We start from the raw sequence: 17,013 nt of genomic DNA on the forward strand, positions 1-17,013 counted from the left end.
ATGTCCCTTAAGGTCCTTGTGTAATTGTAATGTGATATTGAACCCCCTAGCTCGATTGTCTATTGTTTGTAATCTATGTATGCTTGTGTTCCCTCATGTGCTTTATGTATTGATTTGTTATTTTTTTTAAAGAGAAAAAAGAAAGAAAAAAAAAGAAAAGAAAAAGATAACGTCATGAACTTGCTGCTTTCTTACGCGCAATTCGCAAAACCCTCTCTTATTCAACCCTTCTCCTTCACAGCTCCAGTAGTGAATCGGTTTACTTCCGTAAATGCGCAGGCGCCAGAGATGCGATCAATCAGAGAAGTTCTCATGACGCGATAGCAGGGACAGCTGCAAAATATCTCAGGTAGGTGGGCGCACTGGGCGGGGTCGTCGAATGGCATCCCTTGACTCAATGTTGTTATTTACAATGTTACAGTACTATATTTAGAAGGATAGGAATGAGCAGTGGAGCTGGCTTTGCTTTTCTCCCTTGTATAAGCAGCTTCATGATGATAGCGATGCTCTGCCATTATAGGTTGCAGACTGCACTGCATGGGTAGAGAGACGCATTGTCGGTGATGATCAGGGAAGATAATGTATTTGGACACGCTATGTAAATGAAATAAATGTCTGTCATCAAAGACTGCTATTTACTTTAGATAAGGATGCATTAGGTTGACATGGGATGAAAATCTCAAGTCCCTACTGGCATTAGCAGCTACACCGCATCACCCCATGTCATCACTACATCTTTTGTTATGAGGCTGATGTCAACAGAACAGAGGGCTAGAGTTGCCTTGCTTTGAAATGTCAAACAAGCATGATGATACATTTTAGGGTTTTACAATTATGCATGGTTGCAAAGCTGTCAATGATACAATAGAGGTAATTCATTAAAATGTATGTTTGTATTATGCCATTCCAAACATTGATTGTGTCATAATTTATTTCAGGGCAATGTCAAGAAATATCCCATATTCTCATATCTAATAATATGGGTAAACATGGGTTCCCTGTTGTGTAGGTTATGGATCATTTATAATGGCACACCTGGTTGTGCTTGATGTTTATGCAGTACTACTGTACAGTAATGCAAAATCATCGGTATTAGTATTGTAAATATGTTTCACCATCCCAAATTAAAATGAGTAGACAATAGATATGAAAAGACTACCAAATCCCCGCGCTAAAAATGTGGATCACATTGAAATCTGAATTATGTTGAATAATCTGAAGGAATCATGATTACTGAACTGTAAAACACATTTCAGTTGAAGGCATTCATTGGTACAATTGACTAGGTATCCCCCTTTCCCTTACTCATACAGAATGGCTTATACACACACTCAACTTCCCTCTTGAGTTGCCTTGGAAACAGACCTGCATCTTACCACAGGCAGTATTGTATTATACACATTTGTGACGGTTATTCTAGTTTGAATGAACGCTACAGCCTCTCACTGCGTGGGATTCTATTCTATGTATCCCTAAATGCTGTATTATTTTTTTTTTTGCAGCAAAATGGCAGTGGAGAAGCGCTTGGCATTCTCTATTGTGCAGTTTCTGCGAGATCAAACTCACTGTGGCGCTTTGAATTCCGATGAGCAGGAAAGCCTCGAAGGTAGATCAGCTTAGGATCGCTGTCCGATCACAACGTTTCTTAAAACCGCTTATGAAAATACTGTACCCTGCTCTCTCCAATTCAGGGATTTGTTAACTTTGTTGGTGACTCAGTTGTGGGTGGACTACAATAACATGTGCACTATGTCTTCTTATCAAATAGACCCACAGATAACTGCCAAAATAAAAGAAACACCTACATAAATTGTCATAATAGGGTGTTGGGCCAAGACGAGCCACCAGAACAGCTTCAATATAATGACCACCCAGAACTCTCTTGGAGGGATGCGACAGCATTCTTCCACAAGAAACTCCATCATTTGGTGTTTTGTTGATGGTGGTAGAAAACGCTATCTCAGCCACCACTCCAGAATCTCCCATAAATATTCAATTGGGTTAAGATCTGGTGACTGAGACAAACACACACAACAACGACTTTAAAACACCCTATTCTCCTTTGAGACCACTCTTTCAAAGTCACTGAGATCTCTTCTTCGAGCCATGGTAGCCACAGTAATGGGCAACTGGGCATTTTTATACATGATGCCTAATCATGGGATGGGATGTTAATTGCTTAATTAACTCAAGAACCATACCTGTGTGGAAGCACCTGCTTTCAATATATAATTTGCATCCTTCATTTACGCAAGTGTTTCCTTTATTTTGGCAGTTACCTGTATAACAATAAAATGAACAGCTCAGTGTTGACTATTGTGTTATTACAACACACTTTTTTCCCCTTGTAGTTGCAATACAATGTTTGGAGACCACCTTCAAGATCAACTCCAGTGACTGTCATCTCGCAGCACCACAACCTCTCACTGAAATTTTCCTCAATTCTCTCCTCAAGGTGGGGTTACTCTCTGATTCTCTACCTTATCTCAAACTCTTTTACCTTAACTACAACATTAACGTGTCTGTGTGCAGTTCATCAATCATTCTCAAATCAGTAACCTCACAATCAGTAAACTAAGATGATGTATAATGTATATTAGGCATGATTGATATCTTACTTTATCTGTCAATTGTATTTTCCTCAGAATGACCAGCATAACCCGGTGCCACCAGAGACGTCCCCATCACCAGAAGACACCGAGAGGGCAGAACAACTGAAGAATGAAGGTACCTGGCACTGGTTTAATATGTAGTGTAGACGTATGATGAATACACTTTGGATGAGTGCAAACTCAGTTTAAGTGCACTTCCGTTTTCCTTCCGATTGACATTGTTTTGTAATGTTGTCGTAAAATCTGATATTAGACGTAACCTGATTATCAGGCTGAACATTTTCAGGGAATAATCACATGAAAGAGGAGAACTACAGCTGTGCGGTGGAATGCTACTCAAAAGCCATCAATCTGGACCTCCGAAACGCTGTCTACTACTGTAACAGGTACACACAACCGCTTCTGAAATGGAGAAGTATCAACACTGTATTCAAATGAGAAATATATAACACAACACCTAAATTATGTCTGTATCTATTGTGTTTTTATACCAACTATATTGGTAATTATTGTGTACAACTGTGACAATAACTCATGTTATTCTTGTACTATACATAGATAATGCAGTCACAGTTACAGCACTGTCTGAGCTGAAAGACACAGTGGCATACACATCTGGTGAACCAGACTACTAGACAGGCACACAGCTGCTGCAGCCTTTGCATGTGCCTGCCTTATTGATCTGAGTGCAAATAAATAAATCTGAGCGTCTGGCTGCTGCTGTTGTTGTCATCACCGCAGGGCTGCCGCCCACAGTAGACTGGGTAACTACACAGAAGCAACGGGGGACTGTGAGAGGGCCATAGGGATAGACCCCAGCTACAGTAAAGCCTATGGGAGAATGGGGTGAGTTCGACATGGGAGAGTAGTGGAAATGTTGTTTACAATGTCTAGTCATGTATCATTTGAGGAATATGGTATTGCTTTTTGGAACTTTGTTTACAGAGCAATAGCAGTATCTGATGATAATGCAAGAATTTGGCTTGAAAATAGCTATTGTTTTGCTCTGGAGTTAAATTTACTGCACTTCTCCAATGTCTCTTATTCCCTGTGTGTCTCTAGATTGGCATTTACTGCTATGAATAAGTATCCAGAGGCCATCTCCTACTTTAAGAAAGCTCTGGTGTTAGATCCAGAGAACGACACCTACAAATCCAACCTGAAGATTGCTGAGCAGAAGCAAACAGAGGCAGTCAGTCCTGTAAGTAGTGCTGTTTTACCTCCTTGTGTGATTTCATATCTGAAGGTCAATCTAAAAAAAACACATGTAATAATATATCATTACTCCCCTACAAATACTGTCACTACAGCTCCAATAATGGACACTTTATTTACATGTGAACACAACTCTAGATTTCTTCATGTAATATTAAATGCGTATCTTATATCCCACGGGTATTCAAGTATGTCAAGATATCCCAATTGTGTCAACAGCTTTATCAGACACATGTAATATTCCTGCTTTTAGCAGTGGTACAAAATCATATCATACTGAACCTACAGACAGATTTATCTTGTCCGATTCAGCGCCAAACTGTACTATGAAACAAAGATAAATTATATAAAGAATGATAGTCAAACGCTTTGGAGCACCTTAAATTAAATTTGAAGCAAAAAGTCAAACTTGGCTCCATCATTCATTGAATCAGATGGCTCATTCAACACAAAACGCACAGGTATTGCCAACTTCTTTAATTATTTTTTCATTGGCAAACATAGACACGACAACAACCAATTCTGAACCTAAATGACCAAATTTTGAAAGACAAGCATTGTTATTTTGTTGTCGATCAACAATGACAAGCCACCTGGGTCTGACAACTTGGATGGAAAATGACTGAAGATGATAGCAGATGATATTGCCACTCCTATTTGCCATCTCTTCAATCTACATGAAAGTGTGTGCCCTCAGGCCTGAAGGGAAGCAAAAGTAATTTCGCTACACAAGAATAGCAAAGCACCCTTTACTGGCTCAAACAGCCGACCTATCACCCTGTTACCAAACCTTAGTAAACTTTTTGAAAAAATTGTGTTTGACCAGATACAATGCTATTTCACAGTAAACAAATTAACAACAGATTTTCAGCACGGTTATAGCAAAGGGCATTCAACATGTACAGCCCTTACACAAATTACTGATCAATGGCTGAGAGAAAATTAGATTACAAATATTGTGGAAGCTGTTTTGTTACTCAGTGCAGCCTCTTGACATTATCGATCATAATGACTTTTTTACTTTAGATCCCCTGCTATAATGTGGATGGTAAGTTACCTGTCAAACAGAACACAGAGGGTGTTCTTTATTGGAAGCCTCTCCAACATAATCTAGGTTTAGTGAGGCATTCCCCAGGGCAGCTGTCTAGGCCCCTTCATTTTTCAGTCTTTACTAATGACCTGCCACAGGCTCAGAGTAAAGGTCCTACAGGCACTAGGTTTGTGGCACTTGGACTACTATCAAGTCATGTGGTCAGGTGCCACAAAGAGGGACTTAGGAAAATTACAATTGGCCCAGAAGAGGGCAGCACACCTGGCCTTTAAATGTACATGGAGAGCTATGTGTACACTGGCTCAAAATAGAGGAGAGATTGCCTCCATCACTACTTGTATTTGTGAGAAGTATTGACATATTGAATGCTCCGAGCTGTCTGTTTAAGCTACTAGCACACAGCTCAGAAACCCATGCATACCCCACAAGACGCCAGAGGTCTCTTCACATTCCCCAAGTCCAGAACAGGCTATGGGAGGCGTACAGTACTAAACTACCGGTCAAAAGTTTTAGAACAACTACTCATTCAAGGGTTTTTCTATATTTACTATTTTCTACATTGTAAAATAATAGTGAAGATATCAAAACTATGAAATAACACATATGGAATCATGTAGTAACCAAAAAGTGTTAAATAAATAAAAAATATATTTGAGATTTGAGATTCTTCAAATAGACCCTTAGCCTTGATGACAGCTTTGCACACTCTTGACATTCTCTTTTCCACCTTCATGAGGTAGTCACCTGGAATGCATTTCAATTAACAGGTGCGCCTTCTTAAAAGTTAATTTGTGGAATTTCTTTCCTTCTTAATGCGTTTGAGCCAATCAGTTGTGTGGTGACAAGGTGGGGTGGGGGGTGGGGGGGTATACAGAAGATGGTCTTTTACCAAATAGGGCTAAGTTCAAGAACAGCTCAAATAAGAAAAGAGAAACGACAGTCCATCATTACATTAAGACATGAAGGTCAGTCAATACGGAGCATTTCAAGAACTTTTAAAGTTTCTTCAAGTGCAATCGCTATGATGAAACTGGCTCTCATGAGGACCGCCAGAGTTACCTCTGTTGCAAAGGATAAGTTCATTAGTTACCAGCCCCAGAAATTGCAGCTAAAATAAATGCTTCACGGAGTTCAAGTAACAGACATCGCAACATCAACTGTTTAGAGGAGACTTTGTGAATCAGGCCTTCATGGTCAAATTGTTGCAAATAAACCACTACCAAAGGGCCTCAATAAAAGAGACTTGCTTGGGCCAAGAAACACGAGCAATGGATATTAGACCGGTAGAAATGTGAGATTTTTGGTTCCAACCGCTGTGTGTTTGTGAGACGCGATGTGGGTGAATGGATGATCTCCGTAGTGTATTTCCCACCATAAAGCATGGAGGAGGAGATGTTATGGTGTGGGGGTGCTTTGCTGGTGACACTGTCTGTGATTTATTTAGAATTCTAGGCACACTTAAGCAGCATGGTGACCACAGCATTCTGCAGTGATACTCCTTCCTATCTGGTTTGGGCTTAGTGGGACTATCATTTGTTTTTCAACAGTATAATGACCCAACACACCTCCAGGCTATGTAAGTGCTATTTTACCAAGAAGGGGAGTAATGGAGTGCTGCATCAGATGACCTGCCCTACACTATCCCCCAACCAAATTGAGATGGTCTGGGATGAGTCAGACCGCAGAGTGAAGGAAAAGCAGCCAACAGGCGCTCAGAATTTGTGGGAACTCCTTCAAGACAGTTACAAATGCGTTCCAGGTGAAGCTGGTTGAGAGAATGCCAAGAGTGTGCAAAGCTGTCATCAAGGCAAAGTCTGGCTATTTGAATATTCTCAAATATACAGTTGAAGTTGGAGGTTTACATACACCTTAGCCAAGTACATTTAAACTTAGTTTTTCACAATTCCTGACAATTAATCCAAGTAAAAAATTCCCTGTTTTAGGTCAGTTAGGATCACCACTTTATTGTGTGAAATGTCAGGATAATAGTAGAGAGAATGATTTCTTTCAGCTTTTATTTATTTCATCACATTCCTAGTGGGTCAGAAGTTTACATACACTCAATTAGTATTTGGTAGCATTGCCTTTAAATTGTTTAACTTGGGTCAAACGTTGTGGGTAGCCTTCCACAATTTTCCGACAATAAGTTGGGTGAATTTTGGCCCATTCCTCCTGACAGAGCTGGTGTAACTGAGTCAGGTTTGTAGGCCTCCTTGCTCACACACACTTTTTCAGTTCTGCCCACATATTTTCTATAGGATTGAGGTCAGGGCTTTGTGATGGCCACTCCAATACCTTGGCTTTGTTGTACTTAAGCCATTTTGCCACAACTTTGGAAGTATGCTTGGAACCCATTTTCGACCAAGCTTTAACTTCCTGACTGATGTCTTGAGATGTTGCTCAATATATCCACATAATTTTACTTCGTCATGATGCCATCTCTTTTGTGAAGTGCACCAGTCCCTCCTGCAGCAAAGCACCCCAACAACATGATGCTGCCACCACCGTGCTTCACGGTTGGGATGGTTGGGTTCTTCGGCTTGCAAGCATCCCCTTTTTTTCTCCAAACATAACAATGGTCATTATGGCCAAACAGTTCTATTTTTGTTTCATCAGACCAGAGGACATTTCTCCAAAATGTAGGATCTTTGTCCCCATGTGCAGTTGCAAACCATGCTTGCTTTTTGCTTTTTTATGACGGTTTTGTAACAGTCGCGTCTTCCTTGCTGAGCGACCTTTCAGGTTATGTCGATATAGGACTCGTTTTACTGTGGATATAGATACTTTTGTACCTGTTTCCTCCAGCATCTTCACAAGGTCCTTTGCTGTTGTTCTGGTATTGATTTGTACTTTTTACACCAAAGTACGTTCATCTGTAGGAGACAGAACACGTCTCCTTCCTGAGCGGTATGATGGCTGCATGGTCCCATGGTGATTATACTTGCGTACTGTTGTTTGTACAGATGTACGTGGTACCTTCAGGCATTTGGAAATTGCTCCCAAGGATGAACCAGACTTGTGGAGGTCTACAATTTTTTTCTGAGGTCTTGGCTGATTTCTTTTGATTGCCCCATGATGTCTAGCAAAGAAGCACTGAGTTTTAAGGTGGGCCTTGAAATACATCCACAGGTACACCTCCAATTGACTCAAATTATGTCAATTAGCCTGTCAGAAGCTTCTATAGCCATGCCATTATTTTATGGAATTTTCCAAGCTGTTTAAATGCACAGTCTTAGTGTATGTAAACTTTTGACCCACTGGAATTGTGAAACAGTAAATTATAAGTGAAATAAGCTGTCTGTAAATAATTGTTGGAAAGATTGTCATATGTCATGCACAAAGTAGATGTCCAACCGACTTGCCAAAACTGTAGTTTGTTAACAAGAAATTTGTGGAGTGGTTGAAAAATGAGTTTTAATGACTCCAACCTAAGTGTATGTACATTTCTGACTTCAACTGTGTATTCCACATCAATTAACTCATGCAAGCAGTAAAATCAGATTGAAGAAACGGATAAAAATACACCTTATGGAGTGTGAAGTGATGGGGACTGTGAAGAGACACCCACACACAGGCACAGACACACGTATACACACACACACGATAACAAACGTACTATACACACATGCCTTGCTAGGCAGCAGCTAATAGGGATTCATAATAAATACAAAATGAAGCCTTTGAATGTTTGCTTGTTATAGATAGCCACGGGACTGGGATTTGACATGGCCAGCCTCATCAACAACCCTGCCTTCATCAGCATGGTAAGACTATGATTAGTGCTGGGCTGGAACAAACACCTGCACACAACATGTACAGTGCATTCAGAAAGTATTAAGACCCCTTTCCCACATGTTGTTACGTTACAGCCATATTTTAAAATTGATTAAATAAATACAAATTCTCATCAATCTACACACAATACTCCTTAATGACAGTGAAAACAGGTCTATATGTTTTTTGAGCTCAGGTGCATCCTGTTTCCATTGATCATCTTTGAGATGTTCCTACACAACTTGATTGGCCTCCTGTGGTAAATTCAATTGAGTGGATATGATTTGGAAAGGCACACATCTGTCTATATAAGGTCCCATAGTTGACAGTGCATGTCAGATTAAAAACCAAGCCATGAGGTCGAAGGAATTATCCGTAGAGCTCCGAGAAGGATCGCGTCGAGGTACAGATCTGAGGAAGGATACCAAAAAGTGTCTGCAGCATTGAGGGTCACCAAGAACATGGTGGCATCCATCATTCTTAAATGGAAGAACTTTGGAACCACCAAGACTTTTCCTAGAGCTGGCCAAACTGAGCAATCGGGGGAGAAGGGCCTTGGTCAGGGAGATGACCAAGAACCCAATGGTCCTTCTGACTGAGCTCCAGAGTTTCCCAGTGGAGATGAGAGAACCTTCCAGAAGGACAATCATCTCTGCAGCATCACCAATCAGGCCTTTATGGAAGAGTGGCCAGACATACTCCTCAGTAAAGGGCACATAACAACCAGCTTGGAGTTTGCCAAAAGGCACCTAATAGAGACTCGGACCATGAGAAACAAGATTCTATGGTCTGATGAAACCATGATTCAACTCTTTGGCCTTCATGCTTAGCGTTACGTCTGGAGCAAACCTGGCACCATCCCTACGGTGAAGCATGGTGGTGACAGCATCATGCTGTTGGGATATTTTTCAGCGGCATGGACTGGGAGACTAGTCAGGTTCGAGGGAAAGATGAACCGAGCGATCCTTGATGAAGGCCTGCTCCAGAGCGCGCAGGGCCTCAGACTGGGGCGAAGTTTCACCTTCCAACCGGACAAAGACCCTAAGCGCACAGCCAAGACAACGCAAGAATGGCTTCGTGAGAAGTCTCAGTGTCCTTGAGAGGCCCAGCCAGAGTCTGGACTTGAACCCGATCGAACATCTGGAGAGACCTGGAAATAGCTGTGTAGTGACACTCCCCTTTCAACCTGACAGAGCTTCAGAGGATCTGCAAGGAAGAATGGGGGAAACTCCCCAAATACAGGTGTGCCAAGTTTGTTGCACCAAAGATTGATGTGTGTAGATTGATGAAAAAAACACCAATTTAATCCATTTTAGAATAAGACTCTAACATAACAAAATGTGAAAAAAGTCAAGTGGTCTGAATACTTTCCGAATGCACTGTACCTGGGTGGAAATAGATGTACTTTAGGTGCACTTATATGGTGCACCAGATGCGGGGGGTGGGGGTATGCACTTTTGGGACTATGCCATTGGTTCTATTACATCAGAAAAGTAAATCAGGCTCACCTGCAATATTTGAAAGAAAATAAATACTATATTCGACCCAGGTATGACACACATTGCAGTCTCTCCAGGGCCAAGGCCATCCCTGGTCTAGACAAATCCTAGACGCAGATTCCGCATACTTCTTTTATGAGTGTTTGTGATACAGTTACTAGTGGAGAATGCTTCCTAAAATTAACTGCATACCTTACACAGTTGGCCTGGTCAAGGGGCCTGGGGACAGTCAAGGCGTTGATCATGACTAGTTGATTGAACGGGTGGCTGATGGAATGCCTGACAGGCAGAGAGTGCATGTCATTATAAGCATTTCAATCCTACATGGCAGCAGCTGGGCTGAATCATGAATAGTTTTACTAGACAGCTGTAAATTTGGTACCAGCACTAAGTAGTCACGCCACTTGAGAATGCATCTGGTTCCCCATCAACGCTGTTAATTAATTGTCATTTTCACACATTTAAACGGGTGACATGGTGATTGGCTTTGTGTGTATTTACAGGCCGCCAGTGTGATGCAGAACCAGCAAGTGCAACAGCTGTGAGTGTTCGGCATGTTTCAGCATACCAAGGGCTGGGGCTCAATAGTGTGAGGCATCCTTTCCTCATCTCGGTTCCTTCATCTGCACTGATCTGGATGAATAAATAGGTGAAAGCCACCCCACTGAATCTATCGAGACACAGCCCATCAATATCACCCCTACCTACTGTATATGTACAGTACATAGCTACCTCAATTACCTCATACCCCTGCACATCGACTTGGTACTGGTACTCCCTGTATATAGCCATGTTATTTTCTACTCCCCATATACACTACCGTTCAAAAGTTTGGGGTCACTTAGAAATGTCCTTGCTTTTAAAAGAAAGCACTTTTTTTGTCCGTTAAAATAACATGAAATTGATCAGAAATACAGTGTAGACATTGTTAATGTTGTAAATGACTATTGTAGCTGGAAACTGATGATTTTTAATGGAATATCTACATAGGCGTACAGAGGCCCACTATCAGTAACCATCACTCCTGTGTTCCAATGGCACGTTGTGTTAGCTATTCCAAGCTTATCATTTTCAAAGGCTAATTGATCATTAGAAAACCCTTTTGCAATTATGTTAGCACAGCTGAAAACTGTTGTTCTGATTAACGAAGCAATAAAACTGTCCTTCTTTAGACTAGTTGAGTATCTGGAGCGTCAGCATTTGTGGATTTGATTACAGGCTCAAAATGGCCTCGTCAGTCTATTCTTGTTCTGAGAATATATGGCTATTAATGTGAGAAATTGTCAAGAAACTGAAGATCTCATACAACGCTGTGTACTATTCCCTTCACAGAACAGCACGAACTGGCTCTAACCAGAATAGAAAGAGTGGGAAACCCCGGTGCACAATTGAGCAAGAGGACAAGTACATTAGAGTGTCTAGTTTGAGAAACAGATGCCTCACAAGTCCTCAACTGACAGCTTCATTAAATAGTACCTGCAAAACACCGGTCTCAATGTCAACAGTGAAGAGGCGACTCCGGGATGCTGGCCTTCTAGGCAGATCTTGGCAATTTCTCGCATGGAATAGCCTTCATTTCTCAGAACAAGAATAGACTGACGAGCTTCAGAAGAATGTTCTTTGTTTCTGGCCATTTTGAGCCTGTAATTGAACCCACAAATGCTGATGGTCCAGATACTCAACTAGTCTAAAGAAGAACAGTTTTATTGTTTCGTTAATCAGAACAACAGCTGTGCTAACGTAATTGCAAAAGGGTTTTCTAATGATCAATTTGCCTTTTAAAATGATAGATTTAGATTAGCTAACAACTTGCCATTGGAACAAAAGGTGTGATGGTTGCTGATAATGGGCCTCTGTACGCCTATGTAGATATTCCATTAAAAAGCATCCGTTTCCAGCTACAATCGTCATTTACAGAATTAACAATGTCTTCACTTTATTTCTGATCAATTTCATGTTATTTTAATGGACAGAAAATGTGCTTTTCTTTAAAAAACAAGGACCTTTCTAAGTGACCACAAACGTTTGTGTATATAGCCATGTTATTTTTGCTCTTCATTTGTATTCGTTATTTAGCGTGTATTTATTCCTCGTGTCACAATTTCAATTTTTTATTAAAATGTGTATCTTTATCTTTAACTCTGCATTGTTGGAAAATTACCTGTAAGTAAGCATTTCACTGTTAGTCTCCACCTGTTGTCTACGAAGCATGTGACAAATAAAATTAGATTTATGTTTTACTATACAAAAATAACCTACATCCCACTAACTCATAATCCTGTTTTAATTTCTTGAAGAAAGTCAGAATGTAGGATTTACTGTTCAATTGTACTCAGATTTGTTTCAAGTTTTTGTCATAAAATGGCAAGTGACACATGTTTATAACTCTCTTTTGGGTTCTCTCCCTCTGTGGGCAGTATGTCTGGGATGATGTCCAATGCAGTTGGGGGCCCAGCAGCAGGAGTGGGAGGACTGTTGGACATCTCCAGCCTGATTGAAGCGTACGGCAGCACCATAGTGCTATTACTGTAACATACACAGGGACTCTCTGTTTATGACATTTAAATTACACGTTTAAATAAGCATCAGACACATCAAGAATTAGTGAGGTTTAATTTGGACTAAATGATCATGAATTTCCCTTGACATTTTAAATTATTTTAGAAGATTCTTTTTAAATATTTGATGTAGGATGCTACATCCTAGTTCTTTCACAAGCTGCCTGACACAAGGAGTACATAAGTAAAGCAGAGAAACAGTCAATTCTAACTCCCCTGGTCTCTCTCTGTTTGCAGTGGTCAGCAGTTTGCCCAGCAGATCCAGCATCAGAACCCAGAGTTGATCGAACAGCTGAGGAACCACATCCGCAGCCGCTCCTTCAGTGGCAGCGCTGAGGAGCACTCGTGATCCACACAGGTCTGTGTACTACAACACAGAGGTTAGGGCTCGCTCTTAGAGTGCATCTCCATAGTCTAATAAAGAGGTGTCCTCCCCTTCATGTGCTCTAATGGAATGGTGAGAATTAGCATGGAGATTGTGGTGGATTTGATGCCACCTGTCCAGTTATATCATAGCAGAGACCTGATTGTACATGTGCGCTTTTGTTTTACTGGCAATAGATGGATCAGGATCTGCATATTAATTACTTAAACTGTTATTCCCATGTTGTTACACAAGGTGAAAAGGACATTTGAAGGCATGTAAATGTTTCTTACCTTCAGCATATATGTTTCAATAAAGGAAGGGCAACCATATGATGTGATTACAATCTCTACACCCATTCCTTAAACTCACATCACCGACAGAGCTGGAATGAAGGGGGACAGATGGCACTTCACTGGGACTGGGTCTTCAGAGAGGAAAGGAAACATTTTACACACCCAATCAGGAGACAGAGTATCTAACACATTCAAGACACCCAATTCGTTTCAAATACATTTCCACCAAACATTGTGCACAGTTCTAGAGACCCACAGTAAATAAAGTTTATTTGTCACGTACACAGATTAGCAGATGTTAAAGCAGGTGCAGCGAAATGCTTGGTTTTTAGCTCCAGCAGTAAATGCCTAACAGTATAATACTAATACACAAAAAAGAAGAGACAGAGAAACAAGAAATTAATAAATATCAGAACAAGGATTATTGCTAATGGATTTGTGTTTTTCTATATTGTTTGTATATTGTGCTGTAGTAGCAATATCCTAACCATTGCCCTGTTCCTATACTGAATTACAGATCCTTTGTTCCTCTGAAAGATTTCACTGATCCAACAGAATTGTATGTAGGAGAATGCAGGGGTGTATTCAGTGAGGGGAAACCAGATAGAAATTAAATGAATAGAGCGGATACAATTCCCTATTCTACATGACAGGCAATTGTACCTGGTCTACACAATACAGTTCTATGTTAACATTCTGTAACATTGCACCTGCACGTACTGGCCCCAGGATTTGATTTATTAATATTGCTTGTAGTAATTGCCTTGATGAGGGGAAGGAATTAAGGAAGGGGAGAAATTGAGGAAGGAGATAAGGAATGAGAGTAAAGGGATGAAGAAATTAAGGAGAGAAAGGGAGAAAATAATTAAGAAAGGTGCAAAAAGGGATTAGAGAAAGGAATTAAGGAAGGTGTGAAAGGAGGAAGGAATTAAGGAAGGACTGAAAGGGATCAAGGATGCATGTGTGAAGTATTTGAACAGGGACGTATTCCTTTTCTCATGATTACATGACAGTTAAACACGACAGAAGGGTTACACTGTTTTCTATTCTACCATGTTCAAACTTATTTTTGTACCAAATATTTTGCTATAGTTGCTGTTGGGTCAAACAAATGGCCGAAGCCTTGATCATGTGGAATTCTAGCATTGCTTTCAATAGTAATTATCTGACTGGTAGTTTGACGATAAATGAGTGTCCTTGAAAGTATGTTTGGTGTCTGCAGTCCAACACCCCTGTATATACAATCATAGCAAACACACGTCAATGCCATTTTGATTCGGTTTCATTTCATATAGCTAAAGCAATGTTGATAGCTAGTATAAGACTCATTCAGTCTTGTTGCTTTTGCATGCTCTTCCATCTGATATGTGTCAGACAAGCTAAGCTAATGAATATGCTTGTAAAACAAAGCAGCATAATGTTGTCCAAAAATATGTCTCAATAAAATGTATTACAATTGATAGCTGTTGAAAGTCTTGTTGTGAAATCCTATAATGAAATCGCTTCAGAGGCAGATTTGTACCTTGAGTGTGTAAAGCTGCCACGAGTGTAGAAAGCTGTCAAGGCAAAAGGTGGCTACTTTGAAGAATCTAAAAAATATTTTGATTTGTTTAACACTTTTTTGGTTACTACATGATTCCATATGTGTCATTTCCTAGTGTTGATGTCTTCACTATTATTCTACAATGTAGAAAATAGTAAAATATATTCTACAATGTAGAAAATAGTTTAAAAAAAATGAAACCTTTGAATGAGTAGTTCTGGGAAAGGGCACCAAAACATTTCTGCAGCATTGAAGGTCTCCAAGAACACAGAACACTTCTGAAATGGAAGAAATTTGGTACCACCAAGACTTTTCCTAGAGCTGGCCGCCTTGCCAAACTGAGTAATCAGTGGAGAAGGGCCTTGGTCAGGGAGTTGACCAAGTATCCAATGGTCACTCTAACAGAGCTCTCGAGTTCCTCTGTGGAGATGGGAGAACCTTCCAGAAGGACACCCATCTCTGCAGCACTCCACCAATCAGGCCTTTATGGTAGAGTGGCCAGACAGAAGCTACTCCTCTGTAAAAGGCACATAACAGCCCACTTGGAATTTGCCAGAAGGCACCTAAAGGACTCAGACCATGAGAAACAAGATTATATGGTCTGATGAAACCAAGATTCAACTCTTTAGCCTGAATGCCAACATCACGTCTGGAGGAAACCTGGCACCATCGCTACAGTGAAGCATGGTGATGGCAGCATTATGCTGTTGGGATGTTTTTCTGCTGCAAGGACTGGGAGACTAGTCAGGATCGAGGGAAAGATGAACGGAGCGAAGTACAGAGAGATCCTCAATGAAAACCTGCTCCAGAGCACGCACGACCTCAGACTGGGGGCGAAGGTTCGACCTGAAGCACACAGCTAATACAACGCAGGAGTGGCTTCGGGACAAGTCGCTGAATGTTCCTGAGTGGCCCAGCCAGAGCCTGGACTTGAACCAGATTGAACATCTCTGGAGAGAACAGAAAATAACTGTGCAGCAATGCTCCCCATCCAACCTGACAGAGCTTGAGAGGATCTGCAGAGAAGAATGGGGGAAACTCCCCATACACAGGTGTGCTAAGCTTGTAGCATCATACCCAAGAAGACTCAAGGCTGTAATAGCTGCCAAAAGTGCTTTAAAAAAAGTGCTGAGTAAAAGGTATGAATACTTATGTAAATGTAATATTTGTTTTGAATTTTTGAGTAAGTTAGCAAAAATTCCAAATATCTTTTTTTGCTTTGAGGAGATTGAGGAGGGGAAAAAATACAATTTTAGAATACAGATGTAACCTAATAAAAAGCCAAGGGGTCTGAATACTTTCCAAAAGCACTGTATATCAAATCAAATCAAATTGTATTTGTCACATACACATGGTTAGCAGATGTTAATGCGAGTGTAGTGAAATGCTTGTGCTTCTAGTTCCGACAATGCAGTAATAACCAACAAGTAATCTAACTAACAATTCCTAAACTACTGTCTTATACACAGTGTAAGGGGATAAATAATATGTACATATGGATATATGAATGAGTGATGGAACAGAGCAGCATAGGCAAGATACAGTAGATGTTATTGAGTACAGTATATACATATGAGATGAGTATGTAAACAAAGTGGCAGTTAAATGGCTAGTGATACATGTATTACATACAGATGTAACCATATGAGATAATAAAAAGTAACAAGTAGCATTGTTTAAAGTGGCTAGTGATATATTTACATCATTTCCCATCAATTCCCATTATTAAAGTGGCTGGAGTTGAGTCAGTGTGAGTTGGCAGCAGCCACTCAATGTTAGTGGTGGCTGTTAAGAGTGATGGTTACAGATGTACAGTATATCTGATGGCAGTCGATGATATAGAGTACAGTATATACGTATGCATATGAGATTGAGATAGAAGCTGTTTTTCAGTCAGTGTGTTGGCAGCAGCCACTCAATGTTAGTGGTGGCCCATAGACAGCCTGGTTGACCCCGCCTTCTGGATGATAGCGGGGTGAACAGGCAGTGGCTCGGGTGGTTGATGTCCTTGATGATCTTTATGGCCTTCCTGTAACATCGGGTGGTGTAGGTGTCCTGGAGGGCAAGTTTGCCCCGGTGATGCGTTGTGCAGACCTCACTA

The 17,013-nt window shown here is 40.7% G+C and overlaps 1 protein-coding gene across 1 annotated transcript; it reads left to right on the forward strand.

Annotated features, from left to right (window-relative positions):
* The first annotated feature begins 284 nt into the window (after positions 1-284).
* Positions 285-13,475, forward strand: LOC135544660 (small glutamine-rich tetratricopeptide repeat-containing protein beta-like). Its single transcript, XM_064972447.1, has 11 exons — positions 285-349; positions 1,503-1,606; positions 2,352-2,455; positions 2,646-2,727; positions 2,899-2,998; positions 3,354-3,458; positions 3,675-3,813; positions 8,580-8,642; positions 10,655-10,692; positions 12,569-12,652; positions 12,947-13,475. Exons 2-11 carry the CDS (start codon positions 1,507-1,509, stop codon positions 13,056-13,058), a joined length of 927 nt encoding a protein of 308 aa, XP_064828519.1. The 5' UTR covers positions 285-349; positions 1,503-1,506; the 3' UTR covers positions 13,059-13,475.
* Positions 13,476-17,013: the final 3,538 nt, after the last annotated feature.

Source organism: Oncorhynchus masou, chromosome 8 (genome assembly GCF_036934945.1).
Source record: "Oncorhynchus masou masou isolate Uvic2021 chromosome 8, UVic_Omas_1.1, whole genome shotgun sequence".
In the NCBI taxonomy this organism is placed as follows: Eukaryota; Metazoa; Chordata; class Actinopteri; order Salmoniformes; family Salmonidae; genus Oncorhynchus; species Oncorhynchus masou.